Genomic DNA, 19668 nt, shown 5'->3' with positions numbered 1-19668 from the left:
CCTCCTATACTGAAATTATTTAACTAATCTTCCATTATTCTGCAGTTATTTAGCAAGTTAATACTTACAGTCAAGGGGTACATCCAATGCAGAAATCATTTGGCACAGAAAGAAAACCAATGAAGCTTTGCTTGCAGATATGCTCTTCTTTTTCATCATGATTTTAGGCTGTGTTGAGTAAGTCACACTTGAATGAAGTCCAACTTCATCAGATTAGGTAGCTTGGAACAGTTATGTACATACAGACAAGAAACCTGGCAGATAAAATAAGAGAACAATAACATGTAGATACTACGGAGAGTTGAATGATCTTACGTTAGTTAACATGAAATACCATCAGTCTACTTATTATATCCATGGATCCTGGCTACACCATGTGCTCTACTGAAATCCAAGCAGACATCCAGAAGTTCCTTGGACACCTAGATCAGAATACTTGCAGGAATTCCAAAGGAAGACAGTGAACGCTGATAACTTTGTTGAGTGGAAATACAAATGCCTTTTCTAAGAAGAATAAATCTTCAGCCCTAGTTCAAAAACAGCATATATTAGAGATAATAGTCACCTGAAATAGATTTTGGTAATTAAAACTCTGAATGCCCACCTCGTCTCTCTTTCAAATACCCTGAAAAAAGTCTTTGAAGGAGTTATTTTAGGTGTCTACTCTAATTAAAACATCTCTGGCCACAGATTTGCAGATTTGCATAGTAAACTATGGGATCTAAATGAAGCTTTGAGTTAGACAACTTAGTTCTCCCATTTTTGAGCTTTTTCTAATAGACAGTTGTAGACTGAATGCAGACTATGGATTGCCATGCTGAGGTGCTGGCTTATCCACTGTATAGGTACCTAGGCTCCTACCCCTGGATTTCTGATTCCAGCCAAAATAGGTAACGTAAAAACACTTGTCATATCTAGCCTGAATGCCAAAATGTAATTAACTATCAGCACACTACGAAACTTTCTTCTTTCCTATGTGAGAAGGTGGCAGAAATGAAAATCTAGGGAAATCTTCTTTTCTGAAGTGGACTAGGTCTTCCTCCTCAATCAAGCGTGAGCGACCATATTAAATCACGGTAGAAGAATGATTCTGACTCCCTTCTTATTTTCACTGCATTCAGGACCATGTGCTAACTTAAAAAAAAAAAAAAAAAAAAAAAACGTAAAAAGTTGAAGGATTAAAAACTAGTTTAGCTGCTGGTGAGCCCCATCATCATCGCTGGCGACCTACAAAGTGCTGTAAGAATACAGCCTTAGAAATCCAAATGTTGCTTACCCAACAGCAGTAATTGGACATCAGCTGAGAAAGTGCTTTTCATATGCCAGACTGACCAGAAAGTTCACAGGGATCAGCATGAACTTATCTTGAAGAGAGCATTTCCCAAGCTAGGCATAAAAATGGAAACCACAATGCTATCAAGTCTACAAGAAGCAAAAGGTGCAGAGAAGCTGCTGCCTTACAAGTACTATTTTAATTCCTAAAGCTGATTTATTGATTCCTGAAGTTACTTAAACCAGTCTATGCAAAGAATTTGCCTTAATCTTCAGTTTACAGAAAAAAAAATGGTGTCTGAATTGCTGCCATAAATGGGCTTTCTCATTGTATGGTCTTCTGGTCAGAGACTGGAACTGGAAACCAGCACTGAGGTATAGAGCCCAACCTCTACTGACCTAGCACGTCAAACTCTCTGATTCTTACTGTTACACGAGTGTTTGTTTTGAGATCCAAACATCCCAGCAGGTCAAACTCCTAGACCCACATTGCTCCCTCGAGCTCTCGGGAACTGCTGACTAGGGCACCATGTGAGAGGGCAAATTGCTTGTTCACATTCAAAGCTATCTACACTATGGGACATCATAACAAAACAACTAAGCATTTGTCATGGCTGATGGAGTTATAAGAAGACTCATCGGAAGCAAGAACACCTAAGTTCTAGCCCTTGCATAATTATTTATACAAACTGGAATTGCATGAGCAGAGAAGGTGGTGAGCCTAACTCCAAACTACCAAGTAAGTGGTTGAAGTGTACCACAGGGAGGCATGACAAGTGGATTCAGACTCTCCTACAAAAATAAACCAAACCCTCTCACAATTCCAATGAGCACCCTCAAATGCTGGAGCTTTTAAATGGGGAAGGGGAGAAATGCTTCTGCCATCCCATTTTTGGCACATAAGCTAGCTGGTGAGTTTCCTCTGTTCCCTCTGCAGTCAATAAGCTGAAGAAAGGCTTCTCTTGAGAATGATGCAGAGCACTCCAGGACGTTCCCTGTGCTGAAGTGCTCTCCAGAAGAGCTGATTTCATCCCACTGACTACAGCTGTCTGCTTTTCTTTGGCTGAACTAGGTTTTCACAAACTGCCCTCCTGATCTTTATGTAACCACTTCGTTACCTCACTGCAAGTTCAGCTCTGAACTATGCATCTGTATTTACAAGCTGCTCTCTCTGTACAAGGTGTTTGACCCAGGTTTTAGAGGACACTCTTTGTGCTGTTTGACAAGTGGACCAAGACTTTTACTGTTTCTTCTCCAAGCAAAATGTCAGTTCTCTTTAAGAAACTCTGAGAATCTGATTATTCACTTTAATGTCTCGTTCTTTCATTGTGTAAATTGACTACTGCAGTAATTTGAGAGTATTTTAGAATTAGCTGCATTCCCTTTGAACAAGTACAAATGAATACGTGAGCAGTGGTGAATCAGGCATGTGCAATTGAAATGATTGTGAAAATAATACCCTTGAGAAAATGCCTCACCTCATCCACCACTGCTATTGCGACATTCCAGTACGGCACCTCTTGAGTCCACTGCTGCGATGCCTGGGTGTGACGCAGGATTCAGCAGGCGGCGGGAATTGCAAAGCTGAGCCCGCACACCGCCTTGTCATTCTGCACAGAGGCAACGTGCCCGGATGATTTGTGATAGAACATATTTAACTGAGAATGATTTTAGGTTCGTCAGCACAACTGCACGCTCTCGTTGAACGTATTCCTGATTACATCTGACATAATTCAGTACGAATGCAACAGCTGCTGACTGGAACTAAACGCTGTTTTGACATAATATTATCTGATACAAAGTACGGCCAGACCTCTAAATGCAGATCAATGTAAATGCTTCCATTTCAAAACCTGAAATATTTATACAGCAGACTGCATTTTCCTCAAGCTAATTTACCTAATAATTTTCATAAAACTCAGATATTTTGTCTTTCCTTTTTCACAGGAAAACACACAGATTTTGACAGCTCATACGGGATTCTATTCAGTGATTTGTATAAAATAAGATTCCCTGTGCTTACATACCACTTACATACATAAAATATCAGTTATGCCTCCTATGCTTCATGCTGAGATGCTCATTGTTAGCAAAAGCATGGACTACAGGTTGAAGCTATGGTGTAGCCAACAGGAGTCAAGGTAAATACGAACGCATAAGCAAAGTATAATAATATTTCATCACAAAGTTTAATATCAGATCTCAAAGGGACAGCTTTTTATGTACCAGAAAGGAGCTGGCATCAAGTGAGACACATCTAATTCCCCAACACCCCCCTTTAAAAAAAAAAAAAAAATTTAAAAGGACATGATTACTTTTCAAGGGGGGGCTACAGAAAGACAATGACTGGGAGCGTGAAAGCACCCATAAGCCCGAGGTAGAACATTTGGCAGCAGTACAAAACACAGCTTGGTGCCAGTGACCTCTTTGCTGTGACTCACACGTCTGGACACTTTTGATCAGAAAAAAAAAAAGGACAGAATGACAAAAACAGATGCTCTGAAAACACCGAAGGAGCTAGGAAAAACAGCACTCATATGGAAGGGAGGCAGGATCTCAGTCTTCTTTTCATACTGTAAATGAAATGGGCTGGGAACCTTCTCCTTAGTTTAAGAGCAAATGAGACATCCCAGCTTACATCCCTTCCCCTCCGAAGGAAGCCCCCATACCACCTACACCATGGCAGCAGTCACTGAACCGTGCAATGCCCTGAATCACACCCAGGCATCGGCTGGCAGAGTGCAATGGTTGGCTCATATCAAAATCTGCCCGAGTGGTAACAACTGAACAGTGCATGATCATGAAATGCACACAGCATACTGCTACTGAGTAGTGCTAATTACTGATTAGGATAATAATACAGACACACTCTCAGTGGACATCTTAAAGTTAAGGCACAGCTGACAGAGGGAACATCCTTCTCCTGTAGCTCCAACGGGGGTGGAACATCCTTACGTCGTCTTTAACAAGAGCACGCTGCATCCTTGATTCCCTCGTAACCACAGCCACAATATTCCTTCAAGAGGATGTAAGATGTGCAAGGGAGTGTATTTACTGAAATTCCACCTAGTGCAATGAACGTATTTTTTAAAAATAATATTAATCTACAGAGTTTTGATGCAACAACTGATTATGTATTTTTCTATTCAATTAGATTATACTAAGACACAAAGATCTGTATGAACGTCATTTCCTCTGCTTCATTGGTCTAACACCTGCATTTTTTCTCACAGAGAGTATACAGCAAAAATAAACACTTTTCAAGGGAAACTGTTTCAAGGCCACCTTATATAAAGCTCCACAGAAATGTGAACAACAATTTCAGATTAGGTAAATGGATTTAATGATAATGTGGATAATACACACATTTTATTTACATAATGTTTTTAATGGAAAAAAGCACAAAGAAGTGCTTGCTTTTGATAACTGCAATTCCCTCACCAAAGCCCTACCTTTGTAGGGCTTATGTATTTTATACAACTATGCTAACCAGTGAAGTAACAACAGTATGACTTACTATCTTATCTTACCTCCTGTTCACCAAGCTTATGCCCATTATTTCCCCTGCTCCTTCACCTTCCCTTTCTCCTCCACCTCCCAGTTCTCCTCCAGGCTAATTACAACAGCTCTTGAGAATTCTGAATATCCTTGGGATGTTCAAACCAGCATGTTCCTATTGTTAAAACTCCTAAATGTGTTTCAGGTTTTGTTTAAAGTTAAACAACTGTTTAAGAATACCCCTCAGAGATCTGCTCCAGTGCTGAATAGTTGTGGGTGGCAGGGAGAGTGGGATAGTATGGGCAGGCACCCAGGACAGTGGACACCTCCAACGTTTTGGAACTTCACCCCTGAACAAGTGCAGAATCCCAAAAAAATAGTAAAATGTTCGGTTAAACCACAACATTGATAGCTTCCTTCTTCTTACATGGATTGTTGGCATCTAACAGTATTTAAAAACAAAAATCTGTCTCGCTCAGTCATCTCAATCTGGCTTAATGATTGCCTTGTCTTCAGGGTTATTGCTGTTCTGCCAAACTTCAGACCACCTGCTAATTTCAAAGTGTAAAATTACAGCTGATAGAGTCAGCAGAGAAAATGTTACATGTGATTGGCCTTTTGCATTGCTCCTCATGAGAACACTACACGAAAACCATTTATTCATTGATGCGCCTTTATTGACAATCATATATTAAGACCTGCTAGCCAGTTTGCTGTTCATTCAAGTCTGGTCTGTTTCATTATACAGCTCAATTTCTGCACTTATTAATCAGTTTCATATCACAGTAAGTGAATGCTTTTCAAAGTCTATTACATCAACAGCATTGTCTTACCAAACTTGTAGTTTTATCAAATATTAAAAGATTAAAATCAAGTTTTCATCAATTATTTGTTTTACAAGCCCTACTTTCCATAAGACTATGTTGAGTAGAATTAATTTCACTCACAGCCTTTAATTCCCTATCAGCTGAATCCTCAATCAGCTTTTTCCATATGTTCACTGTGATTTATATCAGGCTATATTTACCCTGCTCAATCTGCTTGTCTACTCTGAATCTGGGCATAACACCAGCTTTCTTCCAGTCTCAAGGAATGCATTAAAAATTAAAACCTGTGAACTAGAAATTTCCCCCTCTATCTCTTTCAGAATTCAGAGGCAGACCCACCAAACTGATTAAAAATACATATCTCCAATACTTACTGTTTAATAACTATTAATGGCTGCTAACGACTACAAAAGTTCTCCATCCTAGCATGATGTGTGCTTTTTCTTCAAATTTATCATGTTGCTTGTAATAGTTTAAATTAACAGTAAAAGAATAAAATGTTTGTGAAGTAGCTCACAACACAGTGCTATTCCTGTTTCTTTTCTTAAGACTCGTTCCTATAAAAAAAAACATAGTATTTGCCTACTTATGTCTCCCATGGCAATAGCCAACACATCTGCCATTCAAACAGAAGCTCTTTCACACACGTACCAGAGCTGATTACGCACCCACTCAGCCCCAGCACAACAGGATCCAATTGCCTCTAGGGGAACTTCAGCACCAGCTGCTGAGCCAGCACCACACCAGCTCCATTTTCCACCCATTTCGCATCGCCGCTGAGCTGTGCTTGCTCCACGTGGGCTGAGGCTCTCCCAGCTGACACAGCCTCGCACGAGGTTGAATCCTCTGGCCCGGGCAGGATTGAAAAGGGTCCAGAGTTTAGGAAATGGCAATTCCTCAGCTTTGATCTTTTCCACATTGACAAGGCATACGCCATTTGGATCTTGATTTGTTTACTTGTTGGTTTGGGTTGTTGTTGCTGTTATTATTATTTTCTTCTCTCCAAGTACTTCTCCCTTTTTCTTCTGGGAGTCTTTAGTATTATTATTCCCTGAACACAACAGCATTTTATAGCTGCTAACTGCATCTCACTGGCAGACCACTGTGATGCACTGGGATGTGATATGCACTGGGATACAGCTAGAAGAGCGAGGGTGTAGGTGCTTACAAATTCCACTCATCGAAGTCTTATTTCAAGTGTCTGTTCTAGAAGTGCAAGTGTCACACCCTAGAAGTACCCACAAATGCAGAGTAAAAAAAAACTAAGCACAAAGTTCAGATGTCTGACTAAGGGCTGCGGGTAACCATGTAAAATCAGTCACCATCCACAGCCTCAAATCTTGTCTCGAGAGCAGCCACTTAGATTTGTTTTTAAATTAAAAAAAAAAAAATGGAGCAGGGCAGAGCTGTCCTTTTACAGTTGTCTTGTGTATTCCCTGAGGACCTATGCTGGATTTAGCCCTTGCAAGGGTTTAAACAGAGGAGCATTTGTTTTCTAGATCCTGCTCAGATTAAATTATAAACTGCTTTGACTGGGGCGATTACACACACGGCGGAGCAAAGCCGCGGATACCTCTCCAACAGGGAGGTAAACCTAGTAAGCCCTGGATGTTTAGAAGCCTGCAGAGTCAAATCAGCAGCTGAATGGCATCTTTGGATTGCAAATTTAAACTCAGCTCATTTTTGCTTGGGTACTTTCTAGTGTCCCAAATACTCTACTGGATTCAGTTTTTTTCATCTTCCTTTTTACCTCCCCATTCACAACAGAAGATGGAGCAGAGCATAAAAATCATGTTTGGATGACATTTATTACAGTAGTCCTTTAGAGTCATTATAGACTGCGCAAACATGCTTAATCTCTTCTCCATGTATGCATACTGTGCTCTTTCAAAAACTTGGTTAAAGTGCTTGAATTGAGTTCAGCTTTGCAAATCTGCTGAAGGCTGTGGGAATACACCAGAGGGAGTGAAAACATAAGTCACAGAGTTGTAGAAAAAGCATAGTTTTGCTTGAAGTGCCTCACTAGGCATGGTGATTAAGGAGAGTAAAAAATTCAGCTTGATTATTAAATTTCTCAGTGAGTTAGAAATCATTCAGAGTGAGTGCAAGAAAACAAATTAAGAAAACCCATTTTTACAGCCGCCTGGATGTTAAAAACAGGTACCCACATGACAGTACTGTGAGGACAGCTCTTTGGACCATGCTTTAACATCTTTAAAGACAAAAATAACCTAGTTTTGCTCATTAAATCCACTTTCAGATGGTCTAATTCAGACTGAATTTCAACCAGACAAAGGCTTCCAAGTAGCCCATTTCTCTCCCTCTGAAAGTCTTGCAACAGAGAAAATAAATGCTTGTGAGAAGAACGTCTATGAATCATCAGACTGCTGTTATAGTAATACTGTAGTGTGCAAACAGAAGCGGAAGGAAAACTGTAGAGTGGGCAGAAGGAAAATGCACCATCATCCTGAGCGAAGGCTCTGAACTCGGTGTCTACAGCGCGTTCCTTGTAAATATGCAAAAGGGATGCTCAGCTGAAATGCTCCCTGAAATGTTAATTTCTTTGCCCAGGAGATATGATGAAGGGTTTCTTTCCTTTTTTTTTTTTTTTTTTTTTTTTTTTTTTTTTTTTAACCCAGGAGAAGCCAGAGCAGGGGCTTCAAAGAGCTTGCTGATGAGAAGCTAACACATGCTGTATTACTCTGCTTAATTACCTTGTTTACGTCCCCACAGCTCACCTCAAAAGCACAATCTGTCTAGAAGCGTTCCTGCAATCCTGGAGATATTCTTGTGAAAAGCTTACTGTGCAAAAGAGCAGAATCTGATTCAAAGATAGGGAAACTCCTCCCCCTGGGAAGTAGAGCAGAAACCACTAATCTTAGCGTGAAACGCCAGAATAGTTATGCTAGGGAGGAGGTCACTCGGAGCAGGGACAGTGCCAGAAACTGAGGACTAAGGCATTCTGTCAGATCGAAAACCCTAACAAGTACACGAACAAAGGAGGGTAAACAGCACGGAGGGAACAAACTGTTCAAGCTCCAACCAGCTCCCTGGGTAGATTTTTGGGAGATGGGGGCTGGGGACTGCCCGCCTGTACGTCATATCTATTGAACAGGCAAAAGTTAGCACTCTTGCTGTTTTAATTTTAATTAGCTCTATTAAAGGAGTTACAATGACATCTTTTAGCTTGGAATCTCTGCACACCATTAGAAACTAAAATTAATATTTTACCACGAGCTCAGATCCAAACACTTCAAAGCTTTAGAAATACGCCTGCCTTTCTCTTGGAAAATGCTGGTAACATTCACGGTGACGACAGCTGCGTGGATCAGGTCTGTCCCTGCTCTACACAGCACTCATTCATGCTGCTGGTCTTCCCAGCAGAAAGATATGAGGCCTGAAAAAGCAAGCGACTCCCCAAAATGTGCAGGTATTGCCAGCGTTGTCCACATCTCACAACCAGGTCACCATGCTCAGGTGTGATGCCGAGGATCATATACGCAGGGATGACTGCTGTCCTAGCAATGGTCAAAGAAAACTAGCCAATTTTACAATTTTCGGACAATTTACAATTTTACAATTTACACAGAGAGGCAGGGACGGTCACCACCACAGGGGCAAACTCCTCCTTGCTACACAGCCAGGATTTCTTCCATTCATAACCAACAGGGCACACCCTGGCCCCGATGCATTGTTTTCTGTCTGCAAATATTAACAGTAATGTCAGTCCTCCATTAGGTGGCAGATTGGCCCAGAGAGAGGCCGGGGTAGACGCTTCTCTGAGCTTGGAGCTGAGGGAGAAGAGGGTGAAGGAGTGGGACAGGCAGCTGGCAGCAAAACACAGCAGTGGGATTGGTGATAGCAAATGAATAGCATGGTCTGTGGCTTGCTAGCTGGAGGGGAAGGCAAAAAGGAACGGAAATATACATATATTTAAAGGCATTAAGGTTGAAACTACACGTTAAAGCTTCATACGTGGGGTCAGATGTAGATAAATAGATGTAGATAAATATATTTCAGATTTCATACAAAGAAACAGAAGAACTCTACGTGAAAAAACACTCTTGCTGTAATTACAGAATATTGAAAAGAACCAATACCTGGAGGCTCCAGACAAGTTGTGGATCTCCCCGGATCCATCACAAGGCAAATGCCAGGACATCTGTGTACTACACAGAGAGATGGGAGCACAGATCCGCATCAAAGGGACTCTTCCAGAGCCCTGCCCTTTGACTCGGAAACACAAATTATGGGTATCCTCCTCATCACACTGCTTTTATTTCAGTCAGCGCTACAGCCAGCCTCACATACAAGTGAAGGATTTTAGTTCAGCGCAGGAGAAGCGCCTTGGATGAAATGATGGGAAACAAAGGTGAAATTGAGGATGAGCCAACATTTTACCTGCTGTTATTTCCAACTGGTGTCAACTGTTGACAACAATTACCTAGTCTACTCCTTTCATTAGTATTTATTTATCCAAATACACAAATCGATAGACCCAATGTTATTTTATTTCAGTGGGACAACTTGGAATAACAGATACAATGTACTAAAATTAGTATTTTTTAGGATTAACCCCACATTTTGCTGGTGGTATCCAATCTGATCTGCCCCTGGTTTCATCTGAACTTGGCCTCTCTGAAGATTTCTTCTATAATCTTTACTGCAGCTGATTCTCTTCCCTAGCCATCTTCTTGTATCTGCATTATCAAAGACATTAAACAAAAAAAAGAAAGTAATTCCAAAATACGAATGAAGGACTTATTTTTATGTGTTTCACGTTTATGTTAACGTGGAAAAATTTCTCTGCTATTACAAGGGTAAAGGATTAATATGGCTTTTTAATTTAATGTATTTTTGATTTTAATGTATCAAAAATAAAACCCTGCAGCTTAATTCTCACAATAAATCTCCCACTTCTAATAGAGTTTTTAAAATACCATTATAAAACTGAAAGCTTCTAAATGAGAAGTGCTAACCTACGTCCCCATGCTGGTGCCCCTTCACTTAAAATGTATTTTAGATGTTAAAAATATTTTGACTTTCTGTTTACAAGAATCAGGGAAGGCTCTTAACACCACTGAAATAACATCATTTTAGGTGCAGCTTAACAAAGCAGCAATAGGACAAAACTAATAACTAGAGCCTGAGTGAGCTATTATATACAAATCATTAATTCAAACCTTTAGGGTAAAAAAAAGCTCATTATTCACCAAGAAGTTAATCCGGTTTGTTGCCTAACTCAGAAATAGCTTTCCTCGCATTTTTTATGTGTGTACGCTATTCATTAATGAAACAAAAAACTTACCCAGGACTTCATATCTATTATGTAAGTAAACATTGCACTTTGATGTAAAAATCTACAATGTTCAGAGGTTCATTTGAATTTCACATACACATTACCACTGAGGAGATAAAAGAAATTTCTTTTATAATGCCATGTTTACTACAGTTTCCTTTGGCTTGTTACAACTAATTTATCCTTTAAATCAAGATCTCAAATCCAAACAACACTCACTGCAAGAATAGTAATATTTTTCATTTAAATTTCATTTAAATCAAGTTCAGTGCAGTTCTGCGCTGTCACATCAATGACTGAGGGAAAACTATTTTTCCATTCAATGCATTCTTTCAAATTCTCTGTTTTTCTGTCACACGAATACTGTTCTAAGGACAAATAGTATCATCCCACAAAATTAAAAATAAATATTGAATTAAAGAAAGAAAGATTCTTCAAGGTAAAAATAGCACTGCAAGAGGAAAACACATTACAAAATCCCAAAATCACTACCAAAAAATATCTGAAATTCTGTTGATAGTACTGCAAAAGTACATTACTACTAAAAGTAGACTTTTATACTTGTAATCCATACTTTTCACTGTTAATAGTAGGTAAATTGATGTGTATTATTTTTTCCACACTAGAGAATGAATATATTTAATCAATGAAAAATAAAATAGCTTGTTAACATATCTACATATATAAAATCTACATAATTCAATGAGGCATCAAAAGAAACATCTGTGTTTTCTGACAATACATCTATGCGCAGAAACAAGGCTGCATGATTTTACCCCACCACAGAATTCTTATTCTCAGGAAAACACAGTTTTATAATTATGCATCCGTTTTATTTCTACAAAATATATTTTTTTTTTTTTCTTAAGCCAGGTTATTTGCTAAGTTTCTAGACATGCACAGAAAATGAAAAATAGATTTCCCTTTAGTAATATGGGCACACGCCATACGAATTTCTCATAGCACAATTATTAAAAAATTTTTAAACAAATTCTGCCAGTTCTAATTTTTGCACAGTTGTAACATCTAATATGTATTTTTTATTGAAAAAAAAGACAAAATATGAACATTTCAGATAGATAAACTTCAAGAAACTACAAACAGGAAAAAAAGACATTTAAAAAGTGAAAATACACGATTTTCCTAATTAGCTTTGATTACATCAATCGGCTGTGCTTTATAGCTTTTATAAATGATCTTAGTCTGTGAGGGAATTTTCAGTCAGTCCAGTTATAGATAGAATAACAGTATATCAAGGCAGCTTGTCAATCAGACCCCTCTCATGGCACTTCTTGAAATTTTGATCTTTCAAAGAAAATACAAAGAACTGCTCACCCGCCTCTCAAGTAACACCTGCAGGTGATACAGCTGTATTAGCATAATACTGTCCTGGATTTCAACATGTAAAGAATACAAAATTGTTATAAATCAACATTAAAGGCTAAAATGATTTTCTCAGCCATGCTAATTTATATTGAGAGAGATGCTGTTGTCCACAGATTTTTAATTTTACATTAAATTGCCTTACTGCTTATACACCAGAGAAACCATAATATAACTAAGACCAGAAAGTACTCTTTAATCTTCAATATAAAATTAAATTTTGCTGGTTTTTCAATTTATCCAGAGACTTAGCACCACTTAAAACAGTGCTTTGTTCTATTCATTTTAATCAAATGTTATTTTAATTGGGTCTGCAAGGACATGTAGGAACTACTGCACCGTTGGGAGGAATCTAAGTTTTGATCTGCTGTTCTTAAATCTCTCACATCAGCCTGGGTTTTATTCTCACCTTTAACTTCCCTTCAGGCGTTATTCCCTAGGGTTCTATGACTCCAACTCCCAGTTCAGATTTGCTCAGAAGAATATCGTGTCTATCTCAGAGCAAGAGCTGTGGAAAGCAGAACTCGTGGGGACTTTTGTAGTTTTTGTATGGTCTGTGGGAAAGAGTTAAAGGCTTACACGGGGCTCTTGGGAAACACTTCACAGGGCAGATGGATGGGGCAAGAGGAAGGCAACCCTACTCAGCATGTAGTTTCATGACGTTTACGAGGGTTGCTGTTGTGCACACCCACTACAAGAGCGGAGTATCTCCTTGCGAAAAGAAGCAACAAACCAAGGCAGGTCCTTAAGACAAGCAGTTGGGAACGTACGTCTTGTCTCCCGCTCCCAGCCTGATCTCTCCTAAGCTCCTTTCCTTCTCGAAGGCAGACACATGCCACCTTTTCTTTCTTCCTGAAGGCTGTAAGCTAGCTGGACACCACCAGACTGGAGGAAGAGCTGTTTACCATGCTGCTGAGAGAGTAGCCATCTACAAAGAAGGGTCCTGGGAAATAAAGTCCATCAAGGAACAAATCAATCAGACTTTAAATGAGAACACTCTATACCCCATATGGAGGTAAAGGCTTTGAGATATGGCTTTTCTCAGTAATAAAATACTAAATTAATAATAAAATACCCTCTTAGAGAGGGATGTTTCAACAGCTGAGACAAGCTGATAATAGCTAGTGATTCCTCTAGGAGCACTCCTCTCACAATCTGTATTCCTTTCTTCTTTTGTAGTACATTGACTCAAGCTGTTTCACTACAAAGATTTGGTAGTTCACCATTTTCTATCCTAAACCACATGATAAATTAGTTTATAATTATTCTACAATTAAGTTGGGTTCAATTTGTCCAGACAACATATAGACTGAAACTAACAGATTCGTTCATCATCAGAGTAAAATTTGAAGCAGAAAATCAACTTACATCTCTAAGTGCATGAAAACACTGTCTTTAATATCAATACATTAAAATATTAAAAGAAATTGAGGTTGTGTTTGGTTTGTTTGTCGTTGCTGGTTTTTTGTTTTGTTTTTCTTTTTTGCTTAGCTTCTGTGTGATTTTCTTTGTCTTCTCATTTGAGATCCTGAAATAAACTTCTCACACTGTTTTAGATGGAATTGGATCAAGCTCATGGAAGGGGTTATGTAAGGGGTTATGTCAAGTTGGTTCCTGTAGAATATTCACTGGACACAATGACAAAGAAAACCCTTGCAGCCAGAAGGAAACAGCATAAAACAGGCATCAACATGCTTTATGCTTTTTCCTTCTCCCAGAAGGAAAAAGCATAAAACAGGCATCAACATGTTTAGGGCACATCAACAGGGCGTAGGAATACTTCTCCTATAACCCTAAATAGCAGAAAAGGAAGAGTCTGTGTCTCTGTTAAGATGCACGTCTTAAGGCTTTTATTTATTTATTTATTTATTTATTGTTAACCAAGTGTGGAACACAAGGACAACTGACCTATTTGCACCCATTATTATTTATTAAAAAATGTTTCAGGCTTTTTAGTGCATCATAGGGAATCTCTGAAATTACCCATCCCATTTTTAACTTCATAGTTGGATCTTTAACAGCAGCTTGATACTGTGGAAAGGGATTGTCTGGAAGCACCCCGTACAAAACCGTATAGATGATAAAGATGAAGTAAGACCTTTTCCCATTCTCTTTTAATCTTGATAGTGGGTTCCCAGCATTAGGCTGGGTCCAATAAATTATGTGTGTTTTGACACATAATGCTTGCTGCTGGGTAGCTGCCGTGCCAGATAATAAAATTTCTGCTTAATTAAACCGCATTCCTTTCTTCTTCAACAGCTTAAACTCTTGGCTGTTTTTAATACTGCAAGATATATTCACATGAGTATATGCTGGGAAAAGTGTGATATACCTGTTGTTTAATATCAAAAACCAGTATTTCCAGACATAAAGCCAACAGTTGGCATGACTGAGACACTCAGAACTTCAAACATATGCTTTCTCACATGTTTAATAAGAGAAAGTTTACCTAAGTCACTGCACTGGTTTAGCAGAGATACTGAATGTCATGGGGAAAATGCAAAGAGGAAGAAAAGACTCAAAGATTTAAAACGGATAGAAGAATAGTTTAAATGTTGTTTAAAACTGAACCAATTCTAATGTATTTGAGAAAAGGTACCTGTACCAAAAAAAGCACCTAATGAAATCTCAGTCAAGAAAACAAATACAATTAAACCTAAAATAACTTGACCACTAAGTGAAAATGAAGTTGTCCATACAATTCTCTTTGATATTATAAAAGCATACAGGTCCAGAATATAAAACTAGTTTCTGCCAGCAATTGAATCTGCAGTTTCCTGATCATTAAAGTACATCACTTCAACAAGGGTACATTTCAGGACTCAGTCTTTCACATATCCTATGGACTTGTAGGTATGAAATGGGAGGTTCACGTAAACTAGAACAACTACTTTCTTAAAAGTCATCCTCCTCTGCTTTGCTGCATTACAGAGTTAGCTAATCTCCACAAAATAAATCAGAAACTGGGGGGAAGGGAGAGGGGAAATAAGGGCTATCCACTCTATGATTACACTCCCTTTTTTGTAAGAGTGGGCCTTACAGTTGTCTCCAACATTGCCTTTCTCTTGAGTGAAAATGTTGATACTTAATTAGGGAGGATTTTCACGCTAGGCTTGCTCTAATTTGATAACAAATAGTTTCCAAGAAGATATGGAGGTGCTGAGCTCTTCTTCGGTGCCTCACTGCAACTTCCTGCCCTCTCTCCTTACATTTGACTTAGGAATTGTAGCATCCTCAAGTTTGTTGACCTAAGAGAAGAGAAACCTAGGTAAGAAAAAATCCGGTTCTGACCTGACAGAGATCACCCAAAAAGGTCTACCTTTTTGGGTGACATCTTTTTTTGGATGTCATCTTTTGAATGACAACCTGAAATTATACGAAGTGAAACATCATGTGAAATGATAGCCTCAGCCTAAGCCTTCGTGGAACCAAGCTGGGCCTTACTGAAGTATCCCCATCACTCAAAGTTGACTCTATTTCTCCCCACTGAAGCACTGGTGAAGAATACTCTTCAACGCCAAGAAAAACAACTTCAGAGCAGAGCCAAAGAAACTTCTAAAAGCATTGTCAATGCAGCAGAATAAGAGAAATGTTGCTTTTGGCATGAACACTGCCCAGGAGGCATCTTGGTGTGTAGGTTTTTCCAAAAAAAAAAGATTTTTTTTAAAAAAAGTATTTCATTTATATATAAGCATCTGAAGTGACATTATTTCAAAAGTAAATCCGAAGCTGCTTTTGTGCCTTTATAGCCTTTTTGTGCAGCACCCTGACTTAGAAGCTGACTTCCTTGGTTTCTGCCAGGGCCACTTTCTAGGTAGTGACACTTAACAACCTCTGTCAAAGCTTCTTCCTCCCTTTCAGCATAGTGCTGTCTTCAATCGATTTGAAAATTTGCAGGAATACTTTCCTTTTTTTTTTCTTTTTTTTTTTTTTTTGAGTGGTCAGATATTTTGAGTGGAAAGAGGCTTAGCTCTTTCTCACAAACAAAAAGCAGTATCTAAGGCTGTCAGCATCAAGCAGCTTTAACAGAAGGCAATAAATAAGCTTTTTTGTGTACTCTAAAGGTAGTGAGCTACTCTAAATGTGAAACAACTAACAGTAGTGTTACTAACAATTATAGAAAGATGTTGATAGACACCAGATTTTTTGCAGGAAATGCTCTACTAACCCAGTTGTAATTTTAAAGACGCTGTGCTCAGAAAAAAATCATGATTAAATTCTTTACACATGCTTTTATTTCATACAGAATTCAGTGAAAAAGATATTAACCTTTCTTGATGAAAGAAAGTGCACTTTATGAACAGAGGTGAATGCACTCCTTTGGTAGTGAGAGTAGGTAGAGTCTTTCCATTTGCCACTTGACTGAGATTAAGTGCTGTGGTAGGCAGACACAAAAGGACCTTTCTAGTTCCCAGAGAGCTTGTCCATCCCTCTTCCAGCCTCTCACGACTTGCTTTAAAGGAAATTATATAACAAGTGGGGATAAAAGAATTTCTGAATAATCCGCAGAACCCATTTTTATTATATTTTGCCAGGCAGCATATTTAATTTCTTCTCGCATTTTGCCACTAGTTTATGTCAGTATAAATTCTCTGTATAAAGTCAGTGTAAAAACCCTAGTATAATTTTTAACATGAGAAGGATGTATCTTCTTTCAAAATACTTTTTCCTTGTTAATTCATGGCTGTTTTGGTGGCATTTCAAAACCTAATGAATACACTGACAGATGACTGGGTGACACCTTTCAAAGAACTGTTTTCACTTTCTGTGGCTAAACATTTGACAGTTTTCTTGCAGAAATGTGTTTCCTGAATAACACTTCATAGAAATTCAACAAAAAGGAACTACAAACTTGTAAAAGCCAAAACCACATGAACTGCAATTATTTTAGCAACTAAGTGGCCATCAATATTTGTATATCCAGTCTTTGTTTTCTTGTTCTAGCACTGTACACTGTCATTATCTGTTCTTTCAGCAGTATTAAAAGGCTTTAGAAACTGCTGATACTCAGCCATTTACTCTTTAGTAAAGCCAGAGAGCTTTAAAACATTACCAGACCTCGGCACGTATCAAAAGACACTTAAGCTACCGCAAAACAGGGCTCCTGACACCAGACAGATGACATTACTGAGCCATTACAGTGCTCACATCTGCTAATTTTTAGAAGATCCACGAGACTTCATGAATCCCAAAACAAAAGCCTCTGGGGAACAAATGTGAGATGACATATTCTTCATTATGCATTATGTAACAACGTTTCTGCTTCAGAATCCACAAATTGTAGAGATTAATCATTTAATAAAAGCCTGAAAGTGCTGGTGCCTTTCCAAATATAATAGTTTGTCTATTTCACAAAGGGCTTAAATGGGTTGGAAAAAAAAAGTATAATTTTTTTTTTTTTGGACGATCTTCATACTACAAATTTTAGATTTCATCTCTTGCAACAAAAAGGGTATGCAATCCCTGGTGTTTAATTAGAAGTCTGAAATCCCCTGCTACATTCTACCATTCTTATAGGGATCCCAAATGAATGCAAAGTGATGCTATAAGCATTTCTTTCCCTCTGGTGACAGTGCCCATACAGACCAATGTAGTACTCTACTCATCAATCTATAAGGTCAATGAGATTTTAGGTCAGCTCTACTTAAAACTGATGTTGCTCTTCTTACATCTGCCATTTAAGTTTGGTGCCAAACCTTTTAGTTTTCCATTCTTAGACTTATAATGCTAGCTTGTGTTCCCCAAATCCACATGACAAAACCAGAGCCATTATCCCCAACTCTTCAGCAACTTATATCGGCTTCTGGTCCACCACTGCAGGTTTGTGCCAAATTAAATTTAACCTCAACACTGGCAAACTACGGGTAGTGTAAGGTTACAGACAAAAGTCTTCTTCCAGGCAGCTCAATAAAGGACTTGTCAAGACTTAAGCAGATAAATGATCAAATGAGCAATTTAGATGGCTCTCACAGGACGGCAGCACCCACCGGCAGGGAGAAAGGCAGGCAGGCTGATCGGCAGTAAGATCTGCTGGCTCAGCTGTTTGAAGCACTTCCCTACACCCATCTGCTACATGATTAGTTGAGAAGTCACCATGTTACAGAGCAACAGTTACACCAACACAGCATGGTGCGCTCCTTCAGTCATTTCCCAATGTGAATGAATGGCAAAGAATTGTTGTACCTGAAAAAGCAATGGTGTTGTAACTGCTGTTTAGTGACAAACTCCAAGTAAGGGCCAGGTGTGTTTGCTATGTGAGGCATCACAGAAGGTTTCTCCTGTCCTGCCATAGCCACTCACCTTTCAAATAAATATAGTTGAATAAAGCATAGGCATCTTTGCTTGGGTCTTTGTGGGTCTTCCTCTTACATAGACTAGCACAGATACAATGAGCTTGACAAAATCAACTAAGGAAGTATATTAAATCATGTAAAGCTTATTCCATCAGTTTTCATACACCCACCGGAATGCAATGGCATGATGAGAATGCAATCTCACCACAGACAGTCCATAATAACGGACGATATCCTAACTAAAGTAAGGTCAACAGTAATTCTGCTGCTGAGTTCAATTAGAGGGGATCGCACCCAAACATGCTTCTCAAATCAAATAAGGGAACTACTGGGTACAAGAACCAAAAAGCTGCAGACCCCGCTGCAGAGCGAGTGCCTCTGGGGAACAAAACGGAGGTCACACCATACTGATGTGCTTTAAGCTCAGGAGAGCAACCCATTTTCCTGACTTCTGCGAGAAGAGAGCAGGGTGCAAGAGAGTACCTGCTAGCAAAGGTGCCGTGCACACCCTGTCTCACCCACACCTGGGAAGAGACCGTCACACACAGGGCACCTCACAGGCAGCTGCTGGGCTGAACAGGCAAGCAGGGCAGCCACATGAGTAACAGAGATAAACGCTGCCATTTGTCAAGGTACGAATGCACACACCACACCTATATCAACCTTACAGTCTGGTTGTGTCCTAAGTCTGTGTTCTTTGTAACTCTTCTCTCCTATGCTCACTTCTCTGTGCGATATCCCTTCCTGAAGGTGCCCTGCAGCCCTGAATGCAAGGTCGACAGCCCACAGAGGAGTCCTCCACTGAGGTTGCTATGACTGTTGTCACAATCTGCAACTCAGTGTTTGTAGCATTTGATTACTTACACTCTCTGAGGGAAGAAAACATTGTTTTTGAACGGTTAAGTCATTCTACCAGCTGAAAGCTACGCAACTCTGGGGATATTCAATGACAAATGTGATGATAAACAAGCTCAGCATTTCAAATACTGTATACACAAGTCACAGGATCCTACTTGAACACTTAGGACTAAAACGAGAAACAACTGACACAGGTTTCCCAGCACTGAACACAGTAAGGACGTATGCACTTCGCATA

General features: G+C 39.2%; 1 protein-coding gene across 43 annotated transcripts in view; it reads right to left on the bottom strand.

Annotated features, from left to right (window-relative positions):
- Nucleotides 1-19668, bottom strand: part of NRCAM (neuronal cell adhesion molecule) — a 151514-nt gene that overhangs the window by 68496 nt on the left and 63350 nt on the right. For 28 of the 43 annotated variants that reach the window (XM_048065861.2, XM_048065856.2, XM_048065860.2 and 25 more), the window contains one exon: nt 69-254. In XM_048065861.2, the coding sequence (XP_047921818.2) occupies nt 69-159 (91 nt within the window). In that variant the 5' untranslated portion in view covers nt 160-254. Of the gene's footprint in view, nt 1-68; nt 255-19668 lie in introns of those variants that run through there. The other 15 variants (XM_048065879.2, XM_048065880.2, XM_048065882.2 and 12 more) reach the window with 1 other exon arrangement.

This window comes from Anser cygnoides, chromosome 1 (genome assembly GCF_040182565.1).
Source record: "Anser cygnoides isolate HZ-2024a breed goose chromosome 1, Taihu_goose_T2T_genome, whole genome shotgun sequence".
Lineage (NCBI taxonomy): Eukaryota > Metazoa > Chordata > Aves > Anseriformes > Anatidae > Anser > Anser cygnoides.
The sequence above is the reverse complement of the archived record's forward strand: the minus strand, read 5'-3'. Positions and strand labels throughout refer to the sequence as shown.